The 23,041-nt window shown below is 45.1% G+C and overlaps 1 protein-coding gene across 1 annotated transcript in view; it reads left to right on the top strand.

The window, feature by feature from the left end:
- lmx1bb (LIM homeobox transcription factor 1, beta b) overlaps positions 1 to 23,041 on the top strand; it is a 45,261-nt gene that overhangs the window by 19,356 nt on the left and 2,864 nt on the right. The window contains exons 4-7 of the mRNA XM_029439996.1: positions 19,453 to 19,685; positions 21,508 to 21,680; positions 22,174 to 22,251; positions 22,620 to 22,686. Coding sequence (XP_029295856.1) covers positions 19,453 to 19,685; positions 21,508 to 21,680; positions 22,174 to 22,251; positions 22,620 to 22,686 — 551 coding nt within the window. The remainder of the gene's footprint in view (positions 1 to 19,452; positions 19,686 to 21,507; positions 21,681 to 22,173; positions 22,252 to 22,619; positions 22,687 to 23,041) is intronic.

Here is a 23,041-nt window from a genome sequence, read left to right as displayed (position 1 = left end):
TGCTGGGGGGCTCTCCTGAGACCCCCGCAACGTTTAGCAGTCTGCGGCTCAGGACCCCGGGGCTCGTCTAAGCCCTGCCTGTATCCGTGCTGCCATTATTAGCTCTGCTCTCCAGAGCACGCCGCTCATCTCTCCCCTGAGAAAGCGGCTGAGAAATGAAGCGAGCTGGCTGGGCGCGGCAGCGGAGGGCCAATAGCCCGACTTTGAACAGTAATTACTCCATTGATATTCCTCACACAATAACACTGTCATCCCTCATTTGCATAACCTCGGCTCGGCTTCGCCAGATGAATGCATATGATCTTGTCGGGAGGCTGCAGGAGTTTAGACGCCATGTGAGCGGAGGAGATTTTCACCTCCTTCTAGGTGCCACTTTTGTTTCAAACGTGCGGGATAAACTGTTTGATTGTGATGAAGTTAGCAGAATGAAAGAGGAAACCACCTTTCTGCTGCTCTATGTGTACAGCTTTACGGCTCTCTGGCTCAGCTGTCTTTGTGGTATTAGAACATAAACAACAAAATGGAGAGAGGAGGCTGTGGTGTATCAGGTTTGTAACAGTGTGTGTGCACGTGTGAGTCTGCCTGAGAGAATGAGAGGGAGTTGAGGGGGTGGGGGTGTCAGCGGATGTCATAGGGCCCTGTCTCAGTCCTTGGTTAATGGCCATTGGTCATAGGCTGTCTACCCTTTATTTCTTTTGCTCTCCTGCTCCTATCCTTCCAGGTCTCCCACTGGAGCAGCGCCCTCAGGCACCGCATCATTTATTGCTGTCAGGAGTCACAGGGGAGAGGAGGGGGAAAGAGAAGAGGGGGGGGGGGGAGGTGGTGCAGGAGGAGGGGAGACAGGGAGAAGATGTGCTGCAGAGAGAAGCCAATGGAGGCGATGGGGAGAGGCAGGCACGCTAGACTGTCAAATCTCAGCCGTTGAATATTTAATGGGGCCTGGAGTGTTTATTTAGTTAGCCTGTCGATTTTTACCGCTCTGTCAATAGCGGCCCCCGTGTAGCCTGCTGATGATCTTTAGTGTCTCTTCCCCCAGGAGAGGCCAGGCACTAAATGCAATTATGGATTTTCCTGCACCGCAATGTGTTTGATATTTTTACTGATCTAATTTGCAATCTGGTAGTTTATTGTTTGGCATTTTAGTAGCGCTCAAGTGGCGAGGCAAATTTGATTTCCCCTCATAATTCTTTATAACTTCATTAATGCTGTTAGCACATTGGCACAGATCTTAAATAAAGCTAGAGAATCATTGCATGGATGAATGCATTCCTCCTTTTATTGTCTCCATGCCCCATTCTTTTTACTGATTCTGGTTCTAATTAAAAATCATCCTCGTGGTGTACTGTCTTTGTGAAATATGAAATCATAATCGGATTTGAATGGCTCCCTTCACAGAGGCATGCGTAGTCAACCGTACGCCCAGATATGTTGAAACCCGAATCAAAACAACTTTCTTTCAGTGGCATTCGGCATCTTCAGAGACAAATGAGCGTATTAGCAGCAGAGCAACAAAAGTAACGGAGGGGAAATAATGCGGGCGATTGTCTCGGCGAGAGGCGGTGTGGCTCCACGTGTTCCTGTAGAGCCGTAGGATTTCTAGCCCTATGACGGATGTGTTAGTTAGAGGGGCAGCATTAGCCGTAATGCTGTTAGCATGTAGCCGTGTGAGTGATGTGCTAGTTAGATGCCCAGCAGTAGAGCTAATGGTGTTAGCGTGTTGAGCCTTCAGAGGGATGCAATCGGTTAGGCTGTGATGGATGAGTGTCGTGCCGCCGAGGCCTGCAAGCCTCCTCATTCGCCAGGCTGTCAGCTTCTTAAGTGGACGTGCACAATTAGTACTGAAATCAGAGACTGCTTAATCTGACGGTAGGCCTGAACGTTCAAGTAGGAATAATAGCTCATCGAGCCGGTGATGAGTGAATGATGGCCCGCTGCAAAAACAAAGAGGAGTGCGAGGGAAGGCGCTGATCTTCCTCGTGCACGTGTACAGTGAGTGGTACGTGACGCTGCAACTTGGTTGAGGAGAGCTTTATTTAAAGGAAAGCTTTATCCCACAAACCTCCTTCTCCATTTCAGAGTCACATGGAATTAAGTTTAAAAAGGATTAAAGCCGTCGTCACTACAGTTCTGTTGCCGCTGAAGGAATGAGTGACAGACAGATGCTGTCATGTGTCATAGAAAGCAGAACACACATTCCCCTTCAGGGGTAAAGCACAGGGCACATCTCACACTCCAACGCCTGCAAACACACGGGACATATTCACGCATAATTGACTTTCCTAAACAAACAGAGAAATATCAAAGTCACTCTGTCTCCGTGGTGTCTTATAGAAACCTGTTCGCTCAGACACATACCTGGTACTATCGGCCACATTATCTGCTTGACTCGTCTGTGGCTGTGAAGAGAGCAACCACACATATCAGTGTTTGTAATATCACCCGCAATCATTTTTCATTTTTAATTATTTTTTCTAATTATGTCGTCGTCTTCAGTGTTTTTACAAACGATGTACAAATGAGAAACATGATGGTTTATTTGTTGAGGCAGATTTGATTGACAGGACTGAGCTGATGTTTGAAAGTTGCAGTGTGCGTCGGGTTTGAGACGACCTCTATAAAACAGTAGAATGTATTTACAGACAGTGAGAACGTGCCGAACAGTCTGCTCTGTACATAAACTCTGCTATAATTCTGTCTATTCCCTCTAAATTACGAGCCTCGTAATGCAGACTAATACAATTTCGGATGATTCACTCAAACAAAAGGTCTTTATGAAGCTTTTTGCGGTACTGCCATATGTACTTTACAGCATAAAACACATTGCTTGTATTTGCAGTAATCCCTACAATTGCTACTGTTAAAGCCCATTTTGAACACAAGCTTTTATTTTGTAAAGATTTCTCCTGACAGCTAAGCTCCCGTCTCTAATTGACAAACTGTCTTCAAATCAGCGGCAACATTGGCTCCTTCCCTTCTTCAATCAGTTGTAGTTCTGTGCTCAGACCCTCTCTGCTCAGATCTTAATGATATGAGCAGCGATGAGAGATGTTTGCACTGCAGTCGTGTATGAAACTCATTGTCCTTATCAGCTGAGATGAGAAGGGGGGGGGGGGGGGGGGCGCGAGGCGGAGGAGGATTTCTCTCAGAGCAGGAAATGTCATTTCTCTGTAATAGTTTATGATTCATCCCTCCACCTTTGACTAAATAATGAGGGATGACAATTAGAGCGGGCTATGGGAGTAGGAATCAAAGGGTTGAGATTCTCCTTGGCAGAGCCGGTCCTGTCTGAGTGTGCTCTCTGCAAACTGGATCCAGATGTCGAGGTCTGCGCTGCCATAGGCTGCCGCTGCTGCTGCTGCTGCCGCCGCCGCCGCTACTGCTGCTGCTGCCACAGCCACACAACAGGCTCTTTCTGCCAGCCAACCAGCCAGCAGCGAGCCATCCAATCTCTCAACCTCCATGCTTGCAAACATGACAGGAGACTCTCCCGGTGAGAGCCTGGGACAGAGGCCCCCGCTCCAAATAAAAGAATTCCAGCTAGCGGCCCTCGCAAAGCCAAGGCTGCAAAGTATCATTTCTTTGCATGCTGTGATTTATGTAACCCTCGCTCTGTGTCTCTGTCCTCTCTTTGTCTTCCCTCGTCCTTTACTTTTGTGTCTTGTACTGCTTACTGTGCATGTGGGCTGGGGAAAGCAAATGCTTTGGATGTAAGTAGGCTTTTTAGAAGATCTAATATGTTTGCAGATTGGCATGAAATTGTTGCAAACGTGCCAACAGATATAAAATTGATTTATTTATTTGTGGTTTTGATCATCATCCAACTTTTTTTTTTCTTCTCACAAGGAAAGAAAAAAAGTACAGCCCATAGATCGCTAGGGATTTGATGTGTCTGTTGGCGGAGAGGATGAGGGGGGGGGGGGGGGGGGAGTCAAGGGGATTGAGGGGGGGGGGGGGGGGGTATTGTCACTCTGCGCGGCGGCTGAATCAATGGTCCGGTGTGGCAGAGAAAAGGCCAGCAGAGCGCTATTGATATGTTTAACAAATTAGCCCTGATGACGGCAGGTGTGATTGTGGAGCGCGGCTCTGGGGTCAGCTCGTCATATGGTGGCTAACAGACACGATATTGCTGCGTATCCTGATCTCTCCATTCCCTCACAATGGCATTAGGGGCACCCCAGGGAAATAAAGAGTCCCACTCCCCGATCCCCAGTGCTCTTCAAATTAACTCCCCAGAAGGTTAAGCTCCCTGATTCATAATTATTCAAGCCCACCACCACCACCACCACCACCACCCTCTCCACATCCACTTCCCAAACCCCTCTCTCTCTCTCTCTCTCTCTCTCTCCCTGCCACTTCTCCTGAGTGGCACTTGGCTTTTTGTGGGAAAGCCCAGGAATTAGATTATCTAAGCCTGACCTGTGAGCGTACAGCCAGATGACGGGAGCGGGATTGGACTTGATCTCTGCCCGTCTAGCTGTCTCTCTATTCAATCTATCTGTCTGTCTCTCATACGGTGTGTTATTGCTTGTGAGCGTCCCTATGGATGAGACATTTTCTAGCCGCAGCTTTTCTGCAATTGCATATACGGCTCTCCGAGGAGCGGCCAGTGTCAAGAGTACATCTCACTTGCATGGACATGATTTGAATGATGCGAGGTGCGATTGGCCTTCAGTTCTCCCCTTTGTGGGCTCGTGACAGTCTCAGCGCTGGTCTGCTCATTAAATAAGTGTAAGACATAGTGACGGTTAAACAAAGATAAGAGGAGAGTCTTTCCACAAACTGTACACGCAAACGGCTTAAACACATGATTGCAGTTACAGAGTATTATTTTTTCTTAATATCTACGATCTCAAGAGGAATGTTGGTGGTAAAAAGCAATGCACTCTGCTGCTTTTAAAAGAAATGTCATTTGAACTAAAATGCAGCAGCATTATCCATGGTTTTTAAGGAATTTGCTTCTTTTTCTTTCCAGAGCTCACTTAGACTCAGATTTCACGGGGAAACAAAAATCGACCGAGTCAAGAAAGAGAAGCTTGAAAGCCGAGTGTTTATAATGAAGAGAATTGGGTATACAAGTGTCAATTAAATCCAAAGTATTCCATCAACCTGAATGAGGGACTTACTCCAAATATCACCACCAAAAATGGACTTTTAACCTCAAAGGGTTTGATTTCCACCTGCTGGAATTACACTAGAGGAGCACGACTACAACTAAGGACACGCAAACAACAACAAAAATCAAGCGTTAATAGTTGTCACACTTCTTAATCAGTGCGGGTCTTCTACGGAGGAGCCGCGTGCCTCTGAAGTCAATTGGGTTCCTCTGGAGGCCCGAGGTAATGTAATGAGGGACCGCTCCGACTGAGGGCCGGGCTCCTTTCCTCCACAATCACATAATTAATCTCCTGATTCCACCACTCACCATGTCATGACAGATACGTTTGTGTTTGGTGCATAATGGTGAAGTGTTCTGTGCTTCCCGCATGCCTTTGTTTTGGAAAGCAGTTATAAAGCCCATTCCTTTACAGCCTACTGAGGGTTACATACAAAACAACACTCCCTTTGGGCCCTATTAGGAGACAAAGAGAAACACACACACACACACTTCTCAAGCAGGTACCCTAATAATATGTCGGCAATTTAGATAATGACTGGGAGTGAGATAAACTGAAGTGTGTATTACAGGTAATTGGATCTGCAGTGTTGTTGGCTACCTAAGCATCTATGGGGTTGTGTGTTGTGAGCTGGTTCTTCAGCGTGCACGAGGAGATGGACTGTCGATGATACGTTAAGGCTTTCTAGCATGCGCAGTGAATAACAGCTGATTTTAAATATTTCAGCCAGGGATAATATCCTCCCACAGCCTCGGACGTCATCGGAGCCGGAAGCAAATTAGAAAGCGGCTTTGGGATATCTGCACTTTTACATCATTCCTCCTCAGATCCCCAGCTCTCGCAAGCACGTCCAGTTAGTCGGAGGATGACAAATACAACACCCGGGGCTGTCAGAATGATCAAGTTGAGAGAGTTTTTTTTATTTTCTTTCTCCAAGGTGAAGCCTGGAAAAGTTGGCGCCATAATGAGAGTTGTCAAGCCTTGTGAGGTGAAGCGCAGAGTAGAGCAGGCGGTGGGAGAGACTTGAGGGTGCCTTCGGGGGCCTGGTGGGCTGGATATCCTCGGCCTTTAAAGAGATTACCTTGGCAGAGTAAGGAGCAGGTCTACCCAGAGGGTTTAGGGGGAGATAGGCCAAGCAGCCCATTACCAATACTGCGGAGAACCCTCTCCAGCTTCATTAATAATCTGATGATGAATCACTACTTTAATTGGACCTTTATAGCTGTTGCCTAATCCCTAGTACCATCTTCTCAACTCCATTCTTAATTGGCTGGTAGTTTGTTTTTATTTCACCTAATAATTATATTTTTTAATTGATTATGTTTTCTTACTTATTTGATGAAGGATGGCTTAGATAAATAGTAATTGTGGCTAATGTGATGACTGTTTAACAAAGCGTTCATTTTTCTTCTCCCAAAATGCTGAATTTGCAGTTGCTCCTTTATGTCCATATGGTTGGAAGAAGTGCCTGTTTTAAGACTACACACAGGGTCAGATTTCTCCCACTCTTAATTAGATGAGGGATGGTCTAATTAAATCAAATTCATTATCCACAGCTCTAGAAATCAAGAGGCTCTATTGGAAATAAGGTTAGGCTCCCCCTCATCCATCATGCCTTAACTAACCAATTTACAGACCAGCCTTTTGCATGAGGCATTATTACCTTGTCATAAACACTTACCTTTAAAATCCTCGAATCAAGCCGTGATATGCTAAGCTTTTATCACATTAGTTTGTGCTACTGTGTCAGCCTCTTTCTGCCTAAGATAAAGTAGACTCCGAATAATTATATTAGCCACATAAGGCGGAGACAGTGCAAACGACTGCTATTTAAAGCGGGCTGATAATTCTGTGTAATTAAGACATAGTGCAGGTCCTCACACAGAAGTGGGATCGAGGGCTTTTCTGTGGTGAAACAATGAAGAAAAAAACAAACAGGATTTATTTATTTTTTAAAAGCAAAATAGGTGTTACAGACTGAAAAATGTCACATTTATCTGGAGCAATACATGTTGTCACAACGTCTCCTTCCTGCAGCTGTGAGTCACCAGTCACTCTGCGTCCATTGTCTTGGAAACACAAAAAGCTACCGTCGTGATTATTCTGCGCTCAACTGATCGTTCATCACGCGGCTCGTCTTTGATATTACTGATGCCGAAAGTGATTAAAATTCTGTATTTTAATAAAGTGTCGCGGCACTGTTTCACGCTTTGGGATCTTTGCATATTTTGTATCTGAATAGCACAGGTTTAGCATGTGAATAGTCTGGTTAAGATGTGAGAATGCTGTTGCTTAAAATTTATAACAGTCCACCATAGGGCCACAAGCTCCTTTAAATGCCGCGCGGTGGTGAAAACACATGAGGCCTGTCCTCTGATCTGTGTTGGAAAGTGAATTAGTAAGCTCCATTCTAAAGCCAGTGATAGCAATGGGCTGAGAGCAGTGATTTGTTGGCAGTGTATATTACAGCCCACGGTCAGGGAGGGAGGGATCAGAGAAGCGTGTGTGTGTGTGTGTGTGTGTGTATGAGGGATAGGACAGGGGGCCTTATCGCTCAGTGTTTACTCACAGTAAATTGAGTTGAAATAATAGTCTTTCTCTGAGGCCAAACAATGGAGCAGGCTGCAGGCCGAGGGCCCAGGCTGGTGCAGAGCTGGCCTGCGCCACTTCAAAATGAAAGGCTGAGCCCGGGGCTATGAGGAGGAGGCACGGTGGGAGGAAGAAAAGGGAGGGTGGGGGGGGGTGGGGGGCCTTTATGTGACCGGCTACACCAGTCGCAGAGCAGACACCCCTCTGACAGACACCTGGGTAGGACAACGGGGAGAGAGCAGTGTGGAGCTGTGGGTGGAGTGATGAGGCCTCGAGGCTCTGTCATTAGGTTGGTGGTGGAAAGGAAGATGACTGCCCCGAGGACAGAGGAGCGACAGGTCCCGGTGGGACGGCCACCGTAACCTCTCATTCCCCCGGGTCTGCACCGGGACTGGTGGGACGTGTCAGTCTGTTAGCCCCCCCCCCTGCTTCAACACACTCTCATAACCTCTAGCTATGGGTGAGCTCCAGGAGTCTAACCTGCAGAAAACGTGTGTGTGTGTGTGTGTGTGTGTGTGTGTGTGTGTGTGTGTGAGAGGCTGAGGCTGAAAGAGAGAGGCGTCAGAGAGCATATCCATGTAGTGCACAGGCCCTCCTATGCCATTGTTTCTGCGTGTGTGCGTTTCAGCTGCACCTCAGCTCTGCCTCTTCCCCTTCATTTATCATTCTGCAACATAAAGTGCTGCCACAGCATTATAGAAACAGCTGCTTTTTTCAGACAGCCACAGAGAATGGGGCTGCTCCCCGGCACACAAAGACACTCCTGGACCTAAAGAGAGTGTAAAATTGGTGGCTGAATACAAACCTTTTTCCTTGCTGAGAGGGCTGACCACGGGTGTCACTGCGGCGGGGGACATTGTCATCGCGTCTGAAGACAAATACGCATCCATATCGGCTCGATCATGTGTACAATGAGTGGCAGGGGCACCAGTGGCCTTGTTCACAGCCGAATATGCATAACTACAGCTGCTGCCGCATCACGCTCTCTTGAGAGTAATATCAGGCCGTTTAACCAGGCCTCATATGCATGAGTCATCTGAGTCCAGGCACCTGTATCACTACAATGCAATGTCAATTTATTGCAAAAGGGAAAACAAACCCTGTCAATGCTCAGTTAGGGGTCATAATGCAGTCAGTAAAGGGCCGCGGCAAGACCCCTGCGTTGTGTGGAGGTAAGCGCCGCAGGTCGGGTTTGCGGAGAGACCAGACGTGCCGTGTCGTGCCGTGCTTCACTTAAAGGCTCCACGTGGAGAAAAGGGAATTTTGCCGAACCTGTTCTCTTCCAGTTCGAGAAATGAGATTTTACACTCAGCCAACCACATGACAGAGAAAAGTGCATCAGAAGACTTCTTCGCCAGACCTCCTGGGGCAAAATGCAAGCTTGAATACTTTACGACATGAACAGAATAGTTTCACAGTAACATTAGCTGCTACGATGGTGAGAGAATTTCCCTTTTAAGATCATACACACAAACACCCACGTACACAATGCAGGTTGCAACAAGTCCACACAATTCATTTATTGTTCTTTTTAGTTTGTATCTTGGGATGGAATGTATATCGTAGATAACAACGTTGAAATGATAAACAGAATCGTTGCTGCAGGTGTTTCTCTAAAGAGAAGGTAAAGAGAAAAACAAAACAATGATTGCTGAGTTTGCATAAACATACAATTAAAAAACACATTTTTTTGCAGGAAATTAATGACAAGTAGCAACAGAAATATACATGCAGCTGATTCTGCAGTGCTTTTGTTCTTGTATACTTTTATCTACATGTCTGATTTGACAAAGTGTTTCGATCTTTTACAAATCCTGCACTAAAAACGTCACTCGAGTAAAAAATAAATGTTTTTTTTAAGTATAAAATAAAGTACTCGTATTCAAAGCTCCATTATGGTGTTATAATAATATATATTATATTATTTGTATAATTTCAGGTGGGGATTATTTTATATAGCAGTTTAAATAATGCATCATATTTTATAAAATCATGATAATTTTACTTAAATACAGAGTTTAAGTAAATATCTTTATTTATAAAACAACATTTATATGTATTTCAAATAGAACAATTATTGCAGGAATTAAATATGAACTCTTACTTTTAATCAGAATGAAATATTATATTAATATTATATTATATTAAGTGGATTGCTTTTAAACAACACTTTTGTTTAACGGCCGGTAGACTGTTTTCACATTGCTTAAAACATCTCTCCTTTAATTTAATTGGGTGGCGGAGTGACCCACGGTAGATAAAACGAGGAGCCGTTGGCATTTAGTTGAACCCGATGTGATTCTTTAGCAGCGCTTTATCATTTTCTTTTATTCTTCTAATACACATTCATCACTTTTACGTTTGACTCTCTCAGCCAGGCCTCTCTTAAATCAAACGGATCCAGAGAGAAAGAAAAAAAATAATAACGATGCAAAATGACCTTTCTTTCCCCGTCGACCCAAAGACCCCTGGAATTTGTAGGTGGTCTCAATAATGTAGCCGATGGTCTTTAGTGAAACAGCAGGTTTTTGGTTTGCTCTGCGGCGTCTGTGCGCCCCTCTGTCTGTTTGACACATTCCAACACTGCACCCTCTCCAAGGCTCCTAACTACCAGTCAGTCGCCATCGTTACAGCCATACATCCATGCCAGCCCCTCGCACTGAAAGACATATTTGTTTGGCTAGTGTAGCTACGTTCCTGACAAAAAAACACAGCTTTTTAGCATAACACCTGCTAATCTTGGGATTTAGCTCTTTGAAGAGGATCGCTGATCACAAATTCAAATATATTATTTGAATGCTAATCTGAATGTTAATCCCTGGCCCCCGGGTCTTAAAGCATCCTGTCTTTCAATAACAATGTTTATTTTTCATTTGCTTTCCCTTTTTCATTTTCTCTCACCCGCCCCTCCCACCCCTTATTTAGCTCTGTAGTGTATTCCCTCAGGGATATCAAAGATGGACTCATCTTTTAAAGTATGTGGCAATTTAAGAGCATCAATAATTTGGAAGCTCCTATAGACCTAGATTATTATCATTTGTTTTGATGAGAATTTAAATTGACGGTGAGCGTTGCCCTGGGTGAAATGCTTGGTATTGATCCTGCTTAATTGAGGCAGTCTTTCAGACGCCGCCACCATTTTCTTTTTTTTTTTTACTTTTGCTCATTTCTTCCCTTAAAAGTGTGATATCGTGACGTCCATCTGTCGTGAAAAAGGCATTTATTTTATTTGTTTTTTGCATCATTTTTTTAATTATACTTGTCTATTTTCCTCTCAGATTCTTTGCTATTTTCCCAAAATATTCTCTGCACGACTTTGTATCTGTGCGGCTGATTGTTAGCAGCTAAAGGAGACGAGTGGGTGGCTTATCTGGGGGTTCATTAAATGATGTTTCGGTGCGGATAAATAAATGCTAAGAACAAAAAAGGAGGAGATAATGAAAGACAGACCAGACCAAAACATATACATCCTTCTACAAACCACCACTGCTTATTGACTTGAGTGAGTAGTTAACATGGTGTACATTACTCTATAATTGCTTACTGTATATCCTTATCCAGTCGACAGTCTTCTTTCTTTTGTCTCGGTTAAGACGCAGAGACAGAGAATCAAGGGCAGCAGGATCACAAGCGCATGAATCCGGATCTTGTGAACAACGTCTAATTCCCGGTTGCTTTACATTCCCCCCCCCCCCCCCCCCCCGCCCCCCTCAAACTAATTTTGGGCTTAGACTGAATCTCTGTTAAGTAAACAGAGCCCCCTCATCCAACCAGCCTCCATCACAATGATCTCCAGATCATCTCTCGGCCATTAAAACCTGGGCAAACACTTTACTTCACACCGATATACTAAAGATTGGAGGAAGAGAAGAAGGGGGAAACACACAAGGGCTTTTTTGTTTTGTTCAGTCTTTCCCAGATTGTCTCTCTTTCTCCTTTGCTACCTATTAATCCAGTATCTTTCAGGCCTGGTAAACTCCTCAAGATGGACATTGCTTGGTTCAGGGTGGAAAGGGGTCAAGCTCCATTGGCCTCTGCACAGAGCTGTGGAATTTTTCATTAGTGCACAGCTGGGTCACAAGTGGCTCCAAAGCCGTCTTAATATTGTGTAGGCCCACAGATTAGGAGCGGAGAAAAGAAGCCAAAGCGTGATGCTCTCCACCAGACCCTGTCTTTGCATATTTGCAGACTTGTGCTTTAGAACACCTCCTATTACTGTTTGTTTTATTTCTTAGACCCAGAACCTCTGGGTCAATAGTAATTATAAAGCCCTCCAATCCAAATGTTGTTTTTTAACCGTTCCAGCTCTGAATCTAGTCAGATGAGTCCATTTATTTTCTTACAATAAAGAGAGTAAAGTATCTTAGCGTTGCTTACTTCATCATTTAATCTAGTCTTTGAGAACGTAGTTTTATTTGGACATGAGATCATAATTGTGTTTTTTTCCTTCCTCAAAGAGCATTTGGAGTCAACTCCTGAGTCTCATTAGAAAGAAAGAGAACAAGTAGAGATGAAGCTTGAGTGTCTGTGGGCAGTTACAGTCAGCCGTAGCGCTAAAACATGTGATAGCCATTACACTTATTGTAGCCATCACTCTCCCAGCTCTCCCAGCTCTTTCACAAGCGGCAATCACTTGCTGTGGCTCGGCGAGCCGGCCCAATCCTTAATGGTGGGTTCTGCTCCACCTCGCGCAGATTAGCTCGGAAGGGGGCGGACGAACGAACAGAGGCCCAGACAGAATTGTAAAGAAATATATAAAATGGGTGCAGATGATTTTACAGGAGCTTTTAACGGGAGCTGTCCGGGGGGATTGTTTCAGTTCGGTTCTGGGCGTCTTGCTCTTTCAGAGGCAACCGCGTTGTAAACATGTCACATCTCCAGCGGCGATGGTCCTTACAAACTGCTTCACTTACTGCAGGTGACAAAAGGCAGAGCTGAGCACTTTATAACAGCCTTATAATTCACAGCCTTTTCATTTCTTTGTTTGAGGATCGACTCCACTTTGGGAACAGGTACAAAAAAATAAAAATAATAATAATAATAATAATAATAATAATAAGCAGAAAAAAATCCATCTTTACTGTCATAATCACCGATGCTGTCGCTCGCCGGGTTGTTTGTTGTGAGCTCTAAAAGCTGAGCCTAAATGCGATGTTGCACTCATTTTACATACTCAGGAACACCAGCTGTCCAAACAGCATCATGTGTGCCTGCCTGCTTACTCTTGTATTTAGATGTGTGCTTAGCCTCCTCTGCTGCCCAATACACTGTCCTTTTCACTCCATGAGCTTTGTTCTACCTGTGTGGCTGGGGAGGATTATTTCCACGCTGTTTTCCTAGTGACTCATTAGCAGATACTTGTGAAGGAGAAGCGTTCGGGTCGCTTCATGCTGCAGGACAATTCTCCGCATACATGGAGCTTTGCATGAACCGTATTGACTGCATGTAGTATTACGTGTAGCCTTATATATTTTCATATAGTTTGACGGCAGCGTGAGTTACATCGTCTCGCATTTGCTTTGGTCAAAAAAATATACATGCACACTATTTGCATATGTTTTAGGCTCTTGCAGTCGGTTACAATGCACACGAGCACCTCGTGCTCTCCAAACTGTGTTTCAAGTGTTGAGTAATCTGGGAAACGCAGCCTCCTGGAATGAGATCATTTGAATAACGACTTAAGGGTTAGGATTTCTTTGTGCAGCTGTGCGGTATGGCGTTATGTACAGATATGCCTGGGATGTCTGTCTGGACGGGGACTCGTCTGAGGAGCCGCACATTCCAGCGCATAGGAGCTCATGCTGCCATAGAAATAAAGTGGCCATATTTATTTTCACAACAGCGGACGTGTGGGATAGACGATCCTGGAAACACCTCGCTCCAGACTAACTGTAACCCAGTGTCTTTTTACACATTCACTATAGTTCAGCTCAGCAGCGATTACTAACCGTGCTCCCTCTGAGATGTAGGGCAGGTGCGTACGCGTACGCTAACACATCGAACACGTCTCCGCTATTATCTTTGCTATGCCAAGTGCAATCAGCTCGTCTCATTCCTCCCCTGTGAGCTCGCAGGCAAGCCGGCTGCTGCGCTTCAGTGCGGGGAACAAGCAGAACCCTGTGGCCAGAGCTGTGTGATGAAGAAGGCACCTTTGGGCCATTAGTGGTGTACACATCTCCCGTTAATGTGTTTTACTTTTACCTGCTGGGAGTTTAATTAAAAAACAAAGAGCCTCAATTTAAAGGCCATTATTATGCTAATGTAGTAAGCACGGGATGGTGATTAAGCAGCTTTTAGAGCTGACTACAGCTGGCCCTTGGGAGCAGGAGGATGGCACTTTTTTATTTGGCTTCATTACTCTCCATGAATCTATGCTCAAAAGAGAAATGCTGATACCATGAAACAAGGTCAGCTACTGAGATCATTTACGGAGACAGCGTTCTCTGCCCCACTTCTTTTTTGCGCCGTGCTACTCACGCAGAGCCAAAGTTTGTTTTAACCCCGTAGAGAAAGAATGAATCAGCGTATGCTTGAGCTGCTTTTAGTTACACATGCACACCCATTGTGTTGAAGTCAAACTTGTGGGAGTGCTTTTCTCATATGTCCCTCTGAAAGCAATCAAACGCTTGTATTAGCTCAGTTCAGGTTGCTATTTTTATCCCGCTGCGGTCATCGTCTATAGCGCCTGCTGCTTCTCGAGGACAACAGGACCGTACATAACAAAGTCATTTTCCTCATGTTAGAGTTGAAAAGGTTTGCCTGCAACATCTGGGCATCAAATGTTTCCTCTTATGCTGAAGCTCTTGATACTGTTGCTATGAAACCAATCTTCACATACTAAGGCGTTTCTCACAAGGAGCTGAGAAGTGGCTGTTTAACCGCTCAGAGACTTCTGCTGCCGCTTTGAGAAGGAAGTGTTTGTTGTCTTTCCAGGGAGCGAGATTCCACCTGAGAATTTGGAAGAAATGAGCTATTCATTAAATTTGGTTAAATGTTCATTGAGGTATGTGAAAACAATAGTCTGGGAGCCTTAAGAAATACGCTTTGTTGTCGTGAGTTAGATGAGAAAATCAATACCACTCTTACATCTGTTTGGTAAATATAAGGCTATAGCACGCTGCCAGTTAGCTTAGCTTAGCTTAAAACATGGAAACAGCTAGCCTGGCTCTGTACAAAGGAACGTGTTTTAATTACAATAACTGAAATGTAACAAGTGGTGGTTATGTGCGATGCTATTACTCGTTATTAAGTGTTAGAGGTGCTGGTAGGTGAATTTTGTTACCTTTGGAAAGAACCCAGGCTAGCTGTTTCCAGTCTTTATGCTAAGCTAAGCTAACTGACTGCCGACTAGAATGGTATTAATCTTCTATTTAAAACCCTCGGCAAGAAAGCATTTCTTCTCAAAATGTTCTCAATGAACCATAGCGTTAAGGTTTTTCCATCCCTGTTGCATTACTAATGCTAAGCTAAGCTAACCGGCTGCTGCCTGTAGCCATATATTCAGCCCACAGTTCTTGATCATTCCCGATCGTATTTCCTCAAACTACTAACTATCCTGTTGAGACTCACGTCTGCTTTCCTTAAAAAAACTCAGCTAGCTGCCAAGAAAAGACAGATTCGAGATGTAGCCGCTAAGTCAGGAAGTGTCAAGCGTGCGCGGTTGACCGATTGCTCCACATGCCCTTCGTCCTGCCCGGAGGCCCTTGTCTGACCTGCCTCGCAGGCTTCATCTCTCACCTCGGCCATGATTGGCATGGCCACAGGTTTCCTGCTCAAACACGAGAGCCCATCTTCAAAGTAATAGCTTACAGCTGCTGCCTGGATAATCCTCATCCCCTCTGTCTTTGAAGGGATGCGGTGACATAATAGCCCGGGCTATTCTTCCCTTAATTGTTATGGTGTTTCTCCGAGTGTTGTTCAATAGCAAAAGGGGAGTAGGTGAGACTGTTGCATGTGTTGCTAAATGTAGCATGATTATCAAGCGCCATAAGCAGCTCCATACTCTCCCCCCCCCCCCCCTTCCCCTCCCCTCTCCCCTCTCTCTTATTCTTTTGGATTTCTTTTATCCCGCCCAGTCCTCCTGATGCTTATCACTGCGGCAGAAGCATTAAATGTAATGTCTGTAGAAGGGAAATCATTGGCAACATGTGGTGAGAGCTTAAGATGTTGTCACACTTTAAGTTGCCTATAATCTGTTCAAAGGGAGAGTGCATAGTTCTCCAAAGTGCCTGGAAAAAAGGGGGAAGAAGAAGAGCAGCAGAGAGGCCGAAGTCTCTCAGCTGCACTTGGCTCGGTTGAAGTGTTCATCAGACAAAATAACTGTCGGTCCCCGTTGGCTTTTGTCTTCTTCATAATGCTCTTTTTTTTTCTTTTCGTGTGTGTTTTTTTTTTGGTGCATTTGCTAAAAACACAGCTTGTAGCGTTACAAGCCTCAGCAGTGTGATAATCTGTCACCGAGAGGAAGAGAGAACCATAGATAACGTAAGAAAGAACAGACAAGGGATTACAGGTATGTGGACACAGGATTAAAAACAGGGACGTAATGATTCCTCTGGGAGGGAGCTATGTGCTGAGATGGGCTCTTTCTCTCCATTTATGAGTCCAGTTGTGGGGAGGCCCTGGGTAAACATTGACACTTCTCTCTGCTTGAGATGCGGCCATTGATCCACACAGGAGGAGTCTCATCACTTGATCTGTGCGCTCAGGTGTGGGAGGAGGGAAAAAAAGCGAGAGCTGGGGACGTGGGTTGTCCTGCTGGTGGTCTTCTTTGTGGTGTCTTTTACACACAGACGAGCTTAAAGGTGCCTCTGCGACACCGGGAGTCATGTTACCCAAACAGCTGATTGGCAGAAAGTGGATTTTAGGTGAATGCAGGTCTTAGTGTGATGGGTCAGTGGGATCAAGTAGAGGCAGAACGTGTTAAAGGATCTCCTAAATCACTTTAAGTCTGATTCCACTCGCACCTACAGCACTTTGATATCTTTAATATCCCAGCAGAGCTTCACAGAGAGCTGGGAAGCCTCCTTTTCCGCTAACATTATGTTTTTCTATATATAAAATAATCATTTACATCTCCTCCTGTCGGCGCACTGGCCCGGCCCTCAAACCACTAATCAGGTAATGTTGGGGAGGCTGAATGGCGTGCCTCCCCCTGGTCAACCTTCACTGCTCACACAGTGGTGTTGTTTTAAAGAGCATTCTTTAGCAGCTGAACTTGGAAAGGTATTAAAGTGGGATTAGGCTCCTCCACAATCCACTGCTTGTGTCATTCAGGGAGTTTGTGTTCTCCTCTCCCCACTGCCACCTCCCCACTCCTCCTCTGTTTGATTGTGGCTAGCCGCAGGAGTGGGACTGACTGTGCCTTTCAAAGGAGAGGGGTAGGGTTAAATCCCTAGTCCACTGCTCCCTGCTAATTCTCCTTGTTCCTTAGAGAAGGATTTACTTCTGCTGCCAGCTTCTCAAAGGCCTTCTCTGCCCATCCGAAAAGTCGCCGTTGCCTTCCTGTGGAGGTGTGGTTGCCATAGAAGGGGCGTCACGCATGGCTATTCCATCTGAACCCCGCTGAGAATGGGGACCGGGGACTGAAAACAGGCAGAAAGTCCGGATTAGACCCGAGGACAAAGCAGGGACAGGAAGATTCCAAAAGGGACGAATAGGAATTACAGCAGCAAAAATAATGCAAAGTGACAGAGAGGGGAAATAGAAAAATAATGGCTTACAAGATTAGACGCGGCGAGGAGAAAGAAGAAAGGAAAGAGGGCTGAATGAGAATGTTTTCATCGAGATGAGAAGATGTGAGAGAGCGGTCGTAGGTGAATGCGGAGCCCTGGACGTATCAAAACCGCACTAACAAGTCATTTCCTCAACTTTTTGCTCTCTTTCTTAGCCCTAAGCCGGCAATCATTAGCTAAACATTAGAGTTAGAGCTGGGAACTCTCCTTGACAGATTCATCACCTCTTTGCGCCAATCCCAGCATGCAACACACTAATCCCTCGGACAAACTAGAAACAAGTCCCTGAATATTCAGTTTGTCTTCACGAGACGTGTCAGACGCGTTACACTTCCTGTTTATGAGTCGGGTGGTTTTGAGTTTTGACGTCCAAACTTCTGGTTTGTTTAGAAGACAGAGCCACGTCGGTCGGTGAGTTAAACTACGACCCTGCTTGTTTGAGAAGCATGCCAACATTTCTTTTCTCAAGGGATTATCCTTGAGGTTTTTTCCATAGTTAATAATAATAATCGTCTTACCTTATTGTAATAAATGAAAGATTAAAGGATTGTGTGAACCCTGTGAGTGCCAGCTTCTGATATCTCCGTTGGTTCGCTGCTGCATGACGGTTAAAAAGACATTTCTGCTGCGATGACACTTTTACTAATCACAATTGATGTGACGTAATTAACATAAACATGAAATCATTTGCAGAAGTGTAGAAATGATTGTGCAAAGCGTTAGACGACAACAAAAGCCACGCTATCTTGTTTCCAGCGTGCATACAGCTGCTCATACACATGTGTGAACACACACCGTATCAGTACTCAATCAGCACCTATAACAACATTACCATAACAAAACCATCCTTTGGTTCCCCCCCCCCCCCCCCTCGCTCATATTTACACATTATATTCATCACTATCGCTCATCCCTGTCCCGAACCAGCACATGATGTCAATTGCTCCTCTCGCTGCCTCCCTGCCTTGCACAATGAAATAGATGTTCACCACAAATAGATAGGCGGTTGCCAGCTGTCTTCCAGACCAGGGCAAACAAAGAGGCCGCTAATAAATCCAGCTTTACGGCTGGACAAGATCAACCACACTCCCTGCCTCCTTGCTCCACTTAATGTGGCTTCTTCTCAACAACACAGAACAAATTAAATGTCTCTCAGTCACCAATAAAACAATGCAAACATCTTCCTGAAAGGATATAAAAGAAGATGGAGGTGTTGTCTAGGAAATGGCGATAGAGGCAGAGTGTTGCGCCACGGGGGCCGTGATATTAGACAGTAAGATGAAATATGAACAGACCAGAGGGCAGCACAGTAGTCAGCGATGAATCCTGCTCTCTGATATGGTATCTGATGCAGATATGGTGTCGTGGATATTAAAGAAATGTAGAAGTTGTGGTGGTGGGGGGAGGGGGGTTGGCCTACGGTAGAAATTTTAACAGATGAGCTGCTTCCTAAAGGAATCACCTCCCTGGCTGCCCACAGGATCGGCAAGCCAACTCCACTCTTTAGTCAAAAGCCAGAGAAATTACGTGTTATACAGCTTATTATTATAAGAAATAAAGTCTGTTTCTCCTCTTAAAGGTTATATTATATATATATATATATATATATATATATATATATATATATATATATGTTGGGATTATATCATGTTAATAATGAACATGTGATAATGTCGTGTGAATAATCCAGCACTTCTGAACAGCAGCCATTGTGGCCCCAAGTAGCTAAAACATGGTGTAATAGTAGCAGAGGAAGAGCAGAGGAAGAGCAGAGGAAGAGCAGAGGAAGAGCAGAGGAAGAGCAGAGGAAGAGCAGAGCTGTGCAGCGTTATGTATCTAAAGTTACTACGTGTGTAAAACAATCAGAACCCCGAACAGAGCAAAGCTGCATTTTATTTCTTCTAAACGCAACATGTTCATATACAAAACAATTAACGCTCTATCTCTCCTTTCAGAAGTAACATCGTGTTGGTCATCTGCACACCTACAATGATCCTTTCCCTCTTCTTCGTCATTAGGTTGTTTGCGACCAAGTGCAGCGGCTGCCTGGAGAAGATCGCCCCCACGGAGTTTGTGATGCGCGCCCTGGAGTGCGTCTACCACCTGAACTGCTTCTGCTGCTGCGTGTGCGACCGCCAGCTGAGGAAGGGCGACGAGTTTGTCCTGAAGGAGGGTCAGCTGCTGTGCAAGATCGACTACGAGAGGGAGAAGGACTTACTCAGCTCGGTTAGCCCCGATGACTCAGACTCAGGTGAAGCCCTCTGCACCCTCTCGCACGAGAGCGAGAACAGCACCGTGGTGCGATCGTCGCGTGGCACCAGGGTGTTGTATTCTGTATGCTCTGTTCCATCACAGTGCTAATGCCAACATAGACATCCACCAGAATGCATCTAAGCTGCATCTAACTGCTTTTAGTTAGTCATATTCAAAGAGATCTTTCTTTTCTGCCGAACATCTGAGATTATTCAGAGATCTCGCAGGCAGTAAAAACTTCTAAAACTCGGCTCCATCTGCAGCTTTTCAATGGCTGATCTTGTAGCATTCTAATTCAAGCGGGGAGCGTTTATGATACAGTAGGAAGTGGAAACAGGATGAAGCCAAGCCACCCTGTATTAATGGCTCTCCATGCGTGGGCAGGGTCTGGTGCTGGAAAGAATTAAATCACTGTATCATGGTGAGTGACAGAGGGATTTGGGGCCTTTCTGCAGAAAGCCTGCGCCTCGGCTCTTATCAGCTCTAGTGTTCCTCGCCTGTAGCCTCCACACACAATGAGGCATCTCGCCAAGCCTCACTGTTCACTACCATCTGGCTCACATTTAGACATGCACAAAAGCAGGGGGGGGGGAAGGGGGGGGGGGAATTTGTCAAATACATCTGTGCCTGTGTCAACTTTTGTCAACTTGTGGGAATATTTGCTCTGCGTCTTCCTCGCTCTGTCGTGTCCCGGTGCATCGCGCAGGCATGTCTTTTGTGCGCGTCTCCGAGAGAATTGTCGACATGAACAAGTGGTTAACCTCGGCACGCGGCGGACGAAATGTAGGTTTCTTTCGGGGGGGGGGGGGGAGAAATGTAGATGCTTATCAGAACCAGATAACGGGAGACACTGAGCCATGATGCGAGCCTCTCATCACAGCCTGTAGACACCAAACAATCATTAGGATTCATTAACAACAACTGCTTTACATCTGGAAACTCTTCTTTATGGATATTTGATGGGTTTTCTTTTTGTCAGTCATTTATATTTCAGGTTATGTTTACATAGCAGTGTGGCCTTTGTGGCAGGTGAAACATATTTCATGCTCTATGTCACGCCACAAACACTTCAATCCAACCTGTCCTTAGTAGAGGATAAACTCTGACGATACAGTGCGTCACATATTGTTTCCCTGCTAAGACATTCATAACGACTGCGTACACACACAGAGTGTTGAATATGCAGTTATTGTATGTTAGTGGCTGCAACCAGACAAACTGACTTTAATGTCAAATAAAAGTAAACTAACAGGCATTTTCTTAATAACAGAAATCTAATAACAGCAAGTTAGTATTACGTTTTTAACGGCACGTTGTAGGATAGCAGCATAAAAATGACACAGATTTAAGATTAAGACTTTTTACTACCCAAAACTGTAATATCCTGCTGCTGACAGTAAAAATGAAGCAATCCATAAGAAAGTTGTCATTATTTTAATGTCTGAAATAGAGCAATTTCTTGCTGTGTCACGGGAGGAACGTTCCCCACATGTGCTCACGTTGAAGTAGTATTCTTATCAGAGATTGATTTAGTGTAAATCAGACAAAGCTGAGCGCAATAAATTACACGTGACGCCGTGTCCAGCTCAGTGACAAATGTGCATATTTCCTTGTGCTCTCCAAGACTTCTGTAAGGCTAATCGTACATGTGGCCTTTTTCCTTTTGTAATAAATTGATAACAAAGTATCAAAAACACATGTGTCTCCTTTGTTTGATGCACTTGTGGTGTGTGAAGAGTGAACATATATTCATCAGCAGACTGTCACTGACTTAAAAAGGCTGTATTCGGTTCAAACAGAAAAAATGACTCTCTCTGCAGAGAAAAGTGACGACGAGGAGCTGGACATCAAGCCGGAGAAAGGCATCGGAAGCCAGGGGAAGGACGACGGGAAGGATCCCAGGAGGCCCAAAAGACCACGCACCATCCTGACCACTCAACAGAGACGGGCCTTCAAGGCGTCCTTCGAGGTGTCCTCAAAACCCTGCAGAAAGGTAACACACGGCTCAAACCATCTGCAAAGGAAAGAATCCCCCGCTCCTGCATTTGGGGTAATGGGAGGTTTAGATGCTGACCGCGAGCCCTACAGTAGTTCCACAAATAAAATTCTCAAATTTAAACCCCCCCCCCCCTCCACCTCAGAGCTGTGCTTTGAAGTGGCAAGCAGCATTCTGTTCTGTGTTAGCTGAGGCAGGCTGGTGTAACGCAGACCGCCTGCACCAAAATGTCATACTGAGATAGGAGAACTGCCCCCATAGCCCGGGCCCTAAAGAACAGGCGCTGCACCGGGTCCAAGGCTTTGAAGAGGCAATAACCAAGAGGTCCAAAAAAGACCACTGCATTCATTCAACGTTCGCTGGAATCAAAGCAAATCAAATAGGCAACGTGCCGATCGGGAAATGTGGAAGATATGTCGAGGAGGGAAAGCATTTCAGCGTGCTTGGGGAAGTTTTTCTCGCTGTAAATCTTTTCTCTGGATGCTTTCAGGTGAGGGAGACGCTGGCGGCGGAGACAGGACTCAGTGTGCGGGTGGTGCAGGTGTGGTTTCAGAACCAGAGAGCTAAGGTGAGAGCTGCTAACACGAGATGAAGCAGATCGTGCGTCGTGCTTTTACAACAGCCTTGTTCCATCTTCAGAGCCCGGCTAATAAATCAGCACAACTATGTGTGTTAAACTTATCACTTGCATTCCTTTCACAAATGTAAAAAAAAAAAGGAGTTGCAAATCTCGCTGACTCTTGCATTAAATGTCTACGCCCTCCTCTTCTCTGATTATTATCTTGTGAAAACCTTTGATACTTGACAATGAAGTGCACTCAGATACGGATTCTGTGCAGTTCATTGGAGGGTGAACAGCGAGGAGCATCCTTTTTAAATTAAAGAGCGCATGTTAGTTTTGGGGGTTCCTCACAACTCTGACTCCTTTCGTTTCAGATGAAGAAGTTGGCAAGAAGACAGCAGCAACAACAAGAACAACAGAATTCTCAGAGACTTGGCCAAGGTACAACGCTGTACTTACCCTGCACACACACACACACACACACACACACACACACACACACACACAGAATGGAGGCTCATTGTCTCGTAGCTCTTTCTCTGAGCGGCTTTACTCTTTACGTTCTTCTCACAGACGTATGTGCAGACACCAATGAGAAAGCTGCAGCCAGTTGTGGTCCAGTGTGCAATGTGATGATTGTTCTATGATGGATAAGGAATAGATGTAAATATATAAACAAGTTCATATCAGACTCCAAATGATTGTTTAAAACGGAGCGTTTGTATTCGTCCTGATGTCTGAAGGGTTTCTGAATGTGAACATACGAGCTTCTTCTCCAATGTGTTGTGAGAAAAGA

The sequence above is a fragment of the Cottoperca gobio genome, chromosome 9 (assembly GCF_900634415.1).
Source record: "Cottoperca gobio chromosome 9, fCotGob3.1, whole genome shotgun sequence".
NCBI classification, from domain to species: Eukaryota; Metazoa; Chordata; class Actinopteri; order Perciformes; family Bovichtidae; genus Cottoperca; species Cottoperca gobio.
This window is presented reverse-complemented; position numbering and strand designations above follow the sequence as displayed.